This window comes from Haliaeetus albicilla, chromosome 1 (assembly GCF_947461875.1).
Source record: "Haliaeetus albicilla chromosome 1, bHalAlb1.1, whole genome shotgun sequence".
NCBI lineage: Eukaryota > Metazoa > Chordata > Aves > Accipitriformes > Accipitridae > Haliaeetus > Haliaeetus albicilla.
Window position 1 is genome coordinate 45347258 of NC_091483.1, and position 11071 is coordinate 45358328.

At 41.5% G+C, this 11071-nt stretch overlaps 2 protein-coding genes and 1 long non-coding RNA gene across 3 annotated transcripts in view; 2 read left to right on the top strand and 1 right to left on the bottom strand.

The window, feature by feature from the left end:
* ASB5 (ankyrin repeat and SOCS box containing 5) overlaps positions 1-55 on the bottom strand; it is a 39184-nt gene extending 39129 nt beyond the window's left edge. The window contains exon 1 of the mRNA XM_069787384.1: positions 40-55. The gene's annotated coding sequence lies outside the window, so the exon portion shown is untranslated. The remainder of the gene's footprint in view (positions 1-39) is intronic.
* Positions 56-2713: 2658 nt separating this feature from the next.
* SPCS3 (signal peptidase complex subunit 3) lies at positions 2714-10747 on the top strand. The gene is made up of 5 exons (XM_069787430.1): positions 2714-2995; positions 5415-5488; positions 8167-8243; positions 9682-9797; positions 10295-10747. Exons 1-5 carry the CDS (start codon positions 2853-2855, stop codon positions 10425-10427), a joined length of 543 nt encoding a protein of 180 aa, XP_069643531.1. The 5' UTR covers positions 2714-2852; the 3' UTR covers positions 10428-10747.
* LOC138686105 (uncharacterized) lies at positions 4419-5275 on the top strand. The gene is made up of 2 exons (XR_011325436.1): positions 4419-4635; positions 4672-5275. It is a non-coding gene; the product is annotated as an uncharacterized lncRNA (long non-coding RNA).
* Positions 10748-11071: the final 324 nt, after the last annotated feature.

Below are 11071 nucleotides of genomic sequence, written 5' to 3' on the forward strand. Positions count from 1 at the left end.
ACAGATTTCATATTTTTCTCAGAACTATTTGGAACTTACCAGCAAAGAGCTATTGTGAATAGTCCTCTTCCCTTCTTACTTCATAACTGCCGTCTTAGCTTCAAATTTTTTTCCTCTTTTGATTTTGCAAGATTTCAGTCATTAAAAAGCTACAGAAGGTTTATTTGTTCTGGAACAGTAACGGATCAGTCCTTCAATAAACTACACCATCTGTCTTCCCCTGCATACCATGTTTTAAAGTGACATTTATTTAAGGGTTCTACTAAAATAAATCCAAAACTACATGAGCAACAGCCATGTTTATTAATTTGTCTTAAAAACGCATGCTAACATCAAGTTGGCTAAACCTTTTGATTTTGTTTGTCTTCAGGTACTTGACTGCTGCTTTGGAAACTTCACTACTTTACTCCTGTATGTTCTGCCTTAGTTACTTAAGTTTTCCCCAACAGCAGGGTTGTTTAATATCTAATGAAAAAAACTCTAAATAGCAACTATAAGAACTAAAAGCAAGAGCAAAGGCAATTGAGCCTTTTGTTTGTAGGTACAAGAAAAGGATAACCTTCACATTTTAAACTATCTTTTTGATTATAGCAGAGACTTCACAACTTCTGAAATGTTTAGGTTCCCCAGTTTGCAGTAAAAGCTTCCTTGTTGCTTCTAAGTCTTCAAATATTTTGGGGAAAGGTACCCACTTTTCAGTAACAGTTAGACAAGGTTTCAGTAACACTATGTTCCAGATCATAAGTCAAAAACCTTTACCTCCCAACAATTAGTATTTTGAATAGCAAATCAAAACATAAAACAATAACAAGCCAACAAAAACCTTTACACAAGAAATTCTCGGTGTTTCTGGAACTCTTCTGGAATATCAGGAAGGTCGAGAATTACCAAATGCAAACTGGCAAAGAGTTTATCAGAACGTTGCTGAAGGGCCTGCGACTGATTTCACCACAGCAAATGTACAGACACACAAAAAACCAACAGCATACTGGAACAGAGGTTCCCAACTGCAAGGAATGCCCCCATAGGTACCTTCACATCCTACCTTTAATAATAGTGCTAAACAGATGTACTACAGATACTTAAGCTGGGTGGAAACACAGAGCATTAGTATGATTTTTTTCCTCTTCTATTCCCTACCTTTATCTGCAAAGATTTTTCTTCCCCGAATCACAGACCTAACGCTCAGTAACAGTGGAGGAAAGGAAACAGCACCATCATTACAGAACATACGTATTTCAGAATGGCCTGACAGTCCACACCTCCTTCTCCCTATCCCTTCAGTCACCATGAGGCAGGCCTCCACCTTTTTAGATCCCTGCATCTGAGCTCCTGTTCCTACTCCCTGTATTTACAGCACTGGAATCTTTGGGCTGGGAAGAGGAAGTTAAATATAACTGAACCACTGCTGACACCTGTTGTCCACTCGAGAAATCTGTCTTAATCAGGCCTGGTGTACTCAACACAGTGAAATGTGGAGAAAACCCCACTGTACGGGCTCTCTCTCCCCCCACTTCTCAGACTCATAATGTTGCAGGTACAGGGAGCAGGAATGGGCGCCAAGTAGGGGCCTAGGACAGGGAGTTAGAAACCACCTCGCTACATAAGCTAAGCTTTGCTAGTACTGCTCTGAAGTGAATTTTCAACCAACTCGCGGTAGTAAGGTAAAAGACTGCCTCACCCTGCGAGCGGGGTGGGATCACCGAGCCATCTGTTAAAGGATTCCAGTGACATGTCCAGCTACTAAATGACGTTTCTATACAAGATGGTTTACATACCGAGTCTGTACGTAACAAAGTGGAACTGAATAGGAACATCCCATAGGAAACAAGGCAGTGAATGGCAAGGCACAATACCAGTGAAAGCAAGACACAGACATCAAGTGAAAAAACAAGCCTTCGGCTCAAACGTTATTTACCTTTTATTATATAAATGCAAAAATCCGCCAAAGCCACAAACACCAACTTCCTTCTGAAAACGAGTGCCTTTAGAACATAGCAGGCGTCAAACAACTAAGTCACCAAAAACGCCCCAACACGGAACAACCCTTTTTTTCCCCGAAGGCGTGAAGGAACCAGGACAAGAATATGGCAACCCCCAGAAGCCCTCTGTCGCGGACCCCCCGGGGGATACAGACATGCCTCGGGCCGGGGCTGTGAGCGACCACGGGCCGTCATCCCACAGCCACGCAGCAGACGGACAAACCGCTGCGAGGACGGCTCGCAAAAGGAAAATAAACCACCCGCAGCTAAACAGGCCACGACCAACCGGCCACGTCTCATCTTCAGGTGTATGTTTTGGGTTTTTTTTTTCCTTTTTTCTCCCTCTATAACCCAGGCCGGCGCAGAAACACCGTACAGGCTCTTTCATGAAAGTCAGTCACCTCTGACACGCCACAGCCACAGGCCACAACGCACTTCCTCCCCCAAACTCCCAAGTTTGAGCGGTGCCTCAGAGGGCGCGGGTCTCAAAAGGCATCGCGGCGCAAAATTGCCGGCTAGCCGGCAGGACCAGGCGCGGGGGGAGGCGGGGGGACGAAGGAGGAACCGCGGGGGAGCAGGCGGGCAGCGGGCGACGGGCCGCACCGCCATGTCAGGACCGGCGGCGACGGCTCGGAGCGGCCGGACGGCTGGCGGAAGCGGGCGCAGGCGCGGTGCGGGAGGCGCATGGCCCCGCCCCTGGCGGGCGGGCTCGTCGGCGAGGCCCCCCCCCTTCCTCCGCGGCCCCAGCCGAGGCGCCACCGCCCGCTTCCTGCCGCCTCCCAGCGCCGCCGGGCCCGCTGGAGCCGCCCCCCCGAGCAGCGGCTGGAGCCTGGGAGCCTGCGCGGCGCGGCGGGCGGGCCGAGCGGGGAGATGAACACGGTGCTGTCGCGGGCCAACTCGCTCTTCGCCTTCTCTTTGAGCGTGATGGCGGCGCTCACCTTCGGCTGCTTCATCACCACCGCCTTCAAGGAGCGGAGCGTGCCCGTCAGCATCGCCGTGTCCCGGGTCACGCTGTGAGTGCGGGCGGGAGAGGGAAGGGAGCGGCGGAGGAGGGCCGGGCCGGGCAGGGTCTGCCTGGGAGCTGCGGCTCGTCCCCGGCTGCCCGCCGAGGAGCCGCTGCGGGGCGGGTGACGGCCGGGGCGCCGGAGGGGACGCCAGCGCCCGGCAGCGGGACGGCGCAGACGCGAGCGGCGGCCGGGGCTCCTCGCCGCTGCCGCCCCGGCGGGGGCCGCGGAGGTCCCCGCTTCCTGCCCGCCGCCTCGCTCCCCGCCCGGGCCAATGAGGGAGCCCCACGACGGCGCTCCGGGGCCGGGCGGGAGCTGGGGCGGCGCCGCCCGCCTTGGGCGTTTCGCTGCCGGAGGTGCCGGGGAGGGCCCTCGCGTTCCGGCGGGCTTGCCTGCCCGCAGCAGCCCCGCTCCCCGTAGCGGGGTGGTGACCTGCGGGGGGGACTCGAGCGGTCGACCTGCTTTTGGCGGTCCTGAGGGCGCAAGGACCGAAGCGAATGTAGGGTTTCTCTCCCTAGCGCCTGCTTTCTTTTTTTTTTTTTTTCCGATTAGTAGTTCCCTCATATTTTTCCACGGGTGGCGCGTTTTGGTTTTTGCGAGCTCTGTGACAGTAGGCTGACTGGGATGGCTTATCCTGTGCAACGCACCAGCTGCAGACCCATAATACCGCACATCATAAGCATGTTGCCCGCATGACACAATGTGCCGGTGCAAACTTGTGCCAGGGGAACCTTTTTTTACATTTTTTCCTACTATTTTTATTTTTTTTAAAAGGAAACTTTGTCGCAGGAAACTTCCCTCAAGTTAAGTGTGTGTGATGTGGAGGGCTGTAGTTTCACCAGCAGCTGCTACCGCCACCCAAAAGCGGAGGTCCTTGCTGCTGCTTTCTTGCCAGAGCTGCACTGGCGAATGGGGCTCACAGGGTACCGAGCTGTTTTAACTCAGCTAATGAGTTTCTTCAGTTTGGTTTTGGCCAAGTTAGCGAGCTAAAGCAGCTCACGGAGCTTTGGACTGCTCCAAGGTACGTGGCAGGAGTGGATGGCTGGCAGCAGGGTTTGAAAGGGGAGATGAATGCCAATAAAGAGTGGGAACTGCCATCGCCCTTTGGATTGGTTTAATATCTCAGGAGAATAAACCCCGTATTTATGCTAGATCGAGGATTGCAAACTGCGTAAAACCAGCATAAAAGCATATTTTTGAGTCTTCCAGTGAGGTTGACATACATGAAGTAGCATACTAATGCCTAATTTGGATGAAATTTATAGTGCCATGCCAGTTCCTTCTGTGATGCACAGATCTGGTATTAATGAGAGGCGTTTTACCTTAGTTGCTTTTCTTGAACTTCTGAGAAGTTCTGCAGACCCCAGGCTTAAGGCCCATTACTCCACCAGATTGACGGTGATTCAGCAATGAAGTCAAATGCTTGGTAAGGTTTACTACTTAAAAAGATGTTGCTTTTTGCAAAGGGATGGAAATTCGTAGCAAGGCTTAAATTGGGAAATTTTGGTGGTGTTTTTCTTAACTGCTGTCTCCAAAAATGTTTTTCTGCTAGTAAATTATTTTTTTTTCTTTGAGATTACTAAGCTTAGTTTTAATGAAATGATACTTTAATAGACTAATTTTCAAACTGGAATAAATGTAACTAAGGAGTTCATAACTGTGTTTTTGTTACCTGAGGAATTAAGGTTCATAGCTGATTGCCACCCTGTTTATGGTATTCCTCTTTGTAGAGGGTAAGTTTGGTAAATTGATAAGCTTTGTGAATACATATGAAAATATCTGCTATGTCTCTCTTATTTTCCAGTTTCTTTTTCTAATGTGGTTTAGTGTGGCAGTGTCAGATATTCCTCCAAATGTGGATTTGTAATAAAGTCTTCCAAAATGATACGATTTTCCATAATGTAGAAGAAAATAAGCATTTTCTTTGTACTGCTTCTTAAACACATTCCAGCAAGAAATCTTGTAAGTTGTGTGAACTACAAATATGAACTCTGTTTTAATGGTTGGAGTGTTTTGTATGAGACTGAGCACTAGAGGCTTTTTTTTTTTAAGAAAAGTTGAGAAATAATACTGAAAATGGTTGCTGGCAGACAGCTATGCTGCCACCGGTGTTACAGTTAGCTTTATATATTTGGGGATAGCTAACACATATTTTACTGAAATGAAATGTAGTACAGTTTAGGCACAGATTTTTGTTAACAGTAAAGTCTACAGGCTATTTCTATAATTTAAGACTACTGTGGTGGCAAGGCCTATCATTCAAAAGTGGGGTTCCATAATTTCTGGAAGGTAGGTTTTATTTTGTAATGTTGATTATATTTTAGCCAAAAATATTTAAAAGAAAGTAAAGAAAATGGAGGAGGGAAATATGTAATGCATGGAAGAGAAATAATGAGAAAAGATAATCTTGTGTTTTGTTTTGTCTTAGAAAAAATGTAGAAGATTTCACTGGACCTAGAGAAAGAAGTGATCTGGGATTCGTCACATTTGACATTACTGCAGATATCCTTAATGGGAGAAATGGTTTGCGAACATTTTGAAATAAGAACGTTTTGACATCCATTTTTGTTACCTTATAGTCTTCATATACTCAGGACTTGAGGAAAACTAGCAATTTGACTTCAAATAGAAATTTAAAGCAGTGAAAAATAGTATTTACATAGCTAGAGCAGTAAAATAGAACTTGGAATAGCTGTTATGTCTCTAGGAGATGACACAGGGCAAGCTGTTTTCTTTCTTTTTTTAATACCTGTTTTCAAAATTGGGCTCTATAGTGAAGTGCACTGCATCTAATAGTGGGAAGTGCGTTTAACATCTGGACAGTATTACTGTCAAGTGAAGTTTGTATTGGTGGTTTGAGGTATGAATTAATTATAGGGTTTATATAATGTACTATTTTGACTGTCATACTGAATCTAGAAACTCTGATGCACCTTTCAAACTCATTTTGTTGTGAGGCTTTCAAAGTTCTGGCCAAGTAATAGCTGCATACAAGTACCTGTCTTCCTTTAAAAATTAAAAGGCATTGTAATCCTTTACTTGCTTAGATGTTAAACTGTCAAATCTTTTAACATTGAATAGTATGAAACTCGTTGGGAAGCATATGAGGTACTACAAATTTATCATGTTACTTTTTGGCATCTTTCTTGTTGCTGTTAGCTTTTTGCAACTTTTGTATTTCTCTGCTTCCCTCTTAGTCTGGTTTTTACTGGGGAAAGAGGGTTGTGTATGGGTGGTTTTGTTTGGTTTTGGTAGGTTTTTTGACAGTAGAAGGGAATCATTCTTAGGATTTAGGGTTTTGACAAAAAAAAATTTCTGTGTTTTTCTGCAGAAGTCAGTATCAAATAGGAGGTGGCATGCTTTACCTCAGGTGATTACACTAAGCCTTGCTTTGCAGCCTTTGCAGCTGGGCTGAGATTCCTGGGATTTTTCCCTGTCTGCTGTTTCTTTGTCACTGTGTTAGGCAAGACATTGATTACCTCTGTTTCGGTTTCCCTGTTTTCGAGAATACTACATTGTGTAAGCAAACCAAACAAAATACAGATCTTGAATGCATGTGAACACTGGATAAACAAGTTAATCAGATTTTTACAGGTGTGTGTTGCACAGGAATAAGAGGGATTTTTTTTTTTTATCAGCTGGAAGCAGGAGAGGTGAACTTCTAGGTCTGAGTTTTACCTCTGAAATGCTTATACATATTCACACCAGAGACTAAAATTCTAAAGTAGATTAATTGAACTGTGTGCAGTGTTATATAGCGGGAGGCAGACCAAGGCAGGACAGATTCTCCAAAAGAAATGTTCTTATACAAGGATTAGTCTGCAGTGTGTGGACATAAAGATTCCATGGTTTAATGACTTTTAATAGTAGCAGTAGTTTTAAAATTTTTTTTATAAAAACTCTGACTTAATCTTTCATGCCTGGCATAAATAAACCTTTCAGTGTGTAGAGTAGTAAAATACAACTTCCTGGTAGGTTTTTTTGGACAAAATCTGTAAAGAGATACTGGTACATGGGCTTTCTTAATTAATGCAAACAAGTTTTTAGTCCTAGGAGGAATGAAATAAAATTACAGAAGAAGAAACTAGGGAAAGGAAAGGGGAGGAGACAGTTTTCCCAAACTTTTTAGCATACTTAATTCGTGGCTAACTTGTAACAAGTGTTAAGAAATCCTGCAAAGGAGGTCTTCAGAATCTGGTTTGTTGTTTTGATTTAGATGATGAAAAATGTTCAAGTAAAATAGCTCCGGCTATTCTTGCAGCAACAGCAGTTGATTATTTAATTCTCTCCTTACTCGCTTTTTGAATTAGCGGCTTAAAAACATGATTCAGTCTTGGGATGAGTGGAACAAGATAGAACAGATTTTGAGGCTGGTTAGGGAATCTGTTTAATTTATTCTTTGAGATAGTGGCAAATAGAATATAAAAGAGGACTAGGAAATAGAAGGATACAGCTAATCTTTATTGTGAGTTAAAAGGTCTTTTCCTTAGCAGTCACACACAGTGCATTTTATTGCTAAATAAATAGACAAGTGTTTAGAATATTAGCTTTGTTATACTGACAGTCTCAAATGGCAGTCATCAGTTCTTTACTGTTGATCAAAAATCTGAGCAGAGTTTTGTTCCAGTCTAAGAGGCTGACTTTCTTTGCAGTAAGTAGGTAATTAAATTTGCTAATGCCTGGTGTCCCTTCCAATGTGAAATACCTCCCATCTACTAACCTCTCTAATGTGCGTGTTACAGGCTCTTTGAACTCTCCACACTCAGGCAATTTTGTATTTATATATTGTTTAATGCTATTGTATCTCGATCCACAGTTGAGTACCAGGGTTCTTTGGTAGTATAAATAATCACTTTAAAGATGTTTACTGAAGAATTCTATCTTGCCTTTTATGTGTAAAATTTTATAATAGATCGTCTAGCAGTGGATTATGGTTACTAGCTTGCAGTGTCACATATAGAACTCTTAAATCATTGGAGGAAATAGCTGTTAGATTTCATAAATAGTAAAAAAACAAACCCAAAACCTGTTGCTTAAATATGATTAAAATATGTTAGAACTCCTGGAAGTGCTCTGATTTATAAATAAAATGAGATATGTTGAAAGGTAAGAACTAAGATCTAGTAAAAATAAAACAAGGTTATGTAAGTACAATATGGTATTTTTCTTAACTTGCATACATCTGCAGAGTATATTTGACTGGAATGTTAAACAATTGTTTCTATATTTGTCTGCAGAATATTCAACAAAAAACAATGTAAGTATCAAAAAGAAAGTTGAAGCAATTACCCATTTTGTACTGCAGCTATTTTTAACATTCTGAAGTTCTGCTGGGAAGAGTTAAGGCACCAGCATTTCCTACTAGCTTGGACTGTTTTTACTGGCCTTCATGATTGTTATTTTCTTGACGGTTTAACCGCAGGGTAGGAAGTTCACCCTCATGAAACCTAACTTGGTACATTCCCAGCAGAGTCAGAGAAAAGTAACATGTCTTGTTCACTTACAATAGTGGACTATAAATGAGTTTTTTCACTTACTTGCCCTGTCTGTTTTACTTTTCCCTGAAGTTCTGCAGTTGACTGCTGTTAGAAACAAGATATAGTGGCTTTTGGTCCAGCCAGGTGTGGTGGGTCCTTTGTTCATAGATCGCAGAAGTGTTTGCCTGTACCAGTTACTGTAACCTCATAATACATTTATGTTGTCATACTTCTCAAAATAATTGGCCTTGCTGCATCCTTTAAATTGACTGATAGGTCACTTTGGATAGCTGAAGGCTTCTTTCACTGATCTGATAGGAGCTATGTGGAACCACCTATGGAAATAAATTATTTTTATGAAACACCACACTGCCATGGTACTACTGAATTCAAGTTCAAGCTACTGTGATCCCATTGCAAAGATATAGTGAAGGCTTGGGTGTTTTTTCTTAACTAGCTACACAAAACTATCTCCTGATTTTATTTTTTTTAAGTATCTTAAGTTATTTTGTACATGCTGGTGGATATTGTGCTTGTACTAAAATATTTTTTAGGGTTCTTTATTAGGGTCTGGGACTTCATTGTCGTGTTTCATCTTCTAGATTTTTTTTTTTCCACATAAATCACTAGTTCTTACAAATATCAAGAAATATTTTTTCTAAATTGTTCTATAAGGTACTAAAAAGACTGTTCAGCACCTAACTACTTAAAAGAACAGTGTAAAGTTTCAAATTGTTAAGAATATGGGATCTGGCTTTTGAATTGTTCATAAAATTCTTGGTGTTATGCTTGCAATTCAAGTAGAGATTTTTTCCATTAAAGTTGGAAAAATGTTGAATGCCTGGGCAGTGTCATGGTAGCTCAACTTAAGTCCTGTATTTGAAACAAAGTCTAAATACTGCTTTAAAAGTGACTTACCTTTGCAATTCAAAAGGAGAACCCATCATACTTTATAAGTCTTTGAAAACTTAGGAATTTTTAAAATGCTTTCTCGTGTTTTATTGAGCTGTTCTTTGTTTTCATTTATTCTGTGCCACACTTCAGTGTGTAGTAGTACTAGTTTCCCTCCCTGTAAAGCATTATTTTGTTAAATTAGTTATGGATTGCAAACATGTACTTCAGCTTCAGGGTTCTTAGATGAACAATGCTGTGAAATTCCAGTGACTGAATATGATCTTGTAAGGTACCTTGCTGACTTAATTACAATTGTAATTTTAGGCTCTAAACCAGGTGGTTCTTTGGGACAAGATCATGTTGAGAGGAGATAACCCAAGGTTGTTCTTAAAAGACATGAAGTCAAAGTACTTTTTTTTTGATGATGGAAATGGTCTCAAGTAAGTAAATCCTTTTTTAATTATTATTATTCATGGTGTCTTCATTTACTTGCATACTTTGCATTTTATATGTGTTTTTATTGCTGTCATAAGGTACCTATGTTCTATCTGATATTCTGTCAGTCTATTGCATCTTTGTAGTTTGATTGTTAGAAGATGACCTTGGGGTAGAAGATAACCCTGTTTCTTCTTTAGACTAGAAGATGCACTGCTAATATGAGCAGTAGGCTTCTGGGTTTCTGCTTCCAATATTCTTGTCTGTGTAGAATTGGTTCTGTGATGCACTCAACTCCAAAGGAGTTAAGTAACAGTGGGGGGAAAAAAAAAAAGTCTTATCTGGAAAATAGGTAATACTTCATGAAGTAACTAAAAATCGAGAGGCCCATAATTTCTGGATCAGGAAAACAATTTGCATTCTAATTTATTTACTATTAGAAGCTATGAATTATATTGGTTAACTTGAGTGTTTGTGCTGATAGTCTTTGTTGTTTTTGCAGGGGAAACAGGAACGTCACTTTGACTCTCTCCTGGAATGTTGTACCAAACGCTGGTATTCTACCTCTTGTAACAGGATCAGGACATGTGTCTGTACCTTTCCCAGATACCTATGAAACAACAAAAAGTTATTAAATTATAATTCTGAATCCTAAGCAAGATATTTTTATACTTGTATATTGTGAATAAATTTTATTGCAGTTTCTTCTCACATCCCATGCAACCCTTCAGTGAAAGGTACTTAATTTCCTCAGGTCTAACAGCATAGGAAAAGGAAATGAAAGTTCAGGGTTTGTTTTTTTTTTAATAAAACATTGAAGCTGAAACTTAAGGAAAGGTAAATTGCAGAGTAATGGTTTTGGGGGGGAAACTGAGGAGGGTTTTTTCTTTTTCTTTCTCCTGGCCATCTGGGTATAGATCTCCTTTTCTTTTAAATAAACGTTTTTAAACCAGAAGATAGTCTTACTGTGTTTTTTTGAGGTACTGTGATAGTTGTTTAATCTGTGTAGAACTCAAACACACCTTCTGGAGTCAGTTTCTGCGAGTGCCTGAAGGAAACGGCTATTGTGTTTTACAGCATTTTGCTAAATACATGCTTAGCATGTAAGCTTGGTCCTTTCTAGGACTGCCAACAGCACACCTTCTGGAGTCAGTTTCTGCGAGTGCCTGAAGGAAACGGCTATTGTGTTTTACAGCATTTTGCTAAATACATGCTTAGCATGTAAGCTTGGTCCTTTCTAGGACTGCCAACAGCAACTTTGAAAACTGATAGTTCATTA

Bases quoted from the DNA above. Each gene is read 5' to 3' on its own strand.
- SPCS3 (XM_069787430.1), top strand. From the start codon at position 2,853: ATGAACACGGTGCTGTCGCGGGCCAACTCGCTCTTCGCCTTCTCTTTG. The intron at 2,996-5,414 runs GTGAGTGCGGGC...GTTTTGTCTTAG, and splicing joins GCCGTGTCCCGGGTCACGCT to AAAAAATGTAGAAGATTTCA. The intron at 5,489-8,166 runs ATATCCTTAATG...TAACTTGCATAC, and splicing joins CACATTTGACATTACTGCAG to ATCTGCAGAGTATATTTGAC.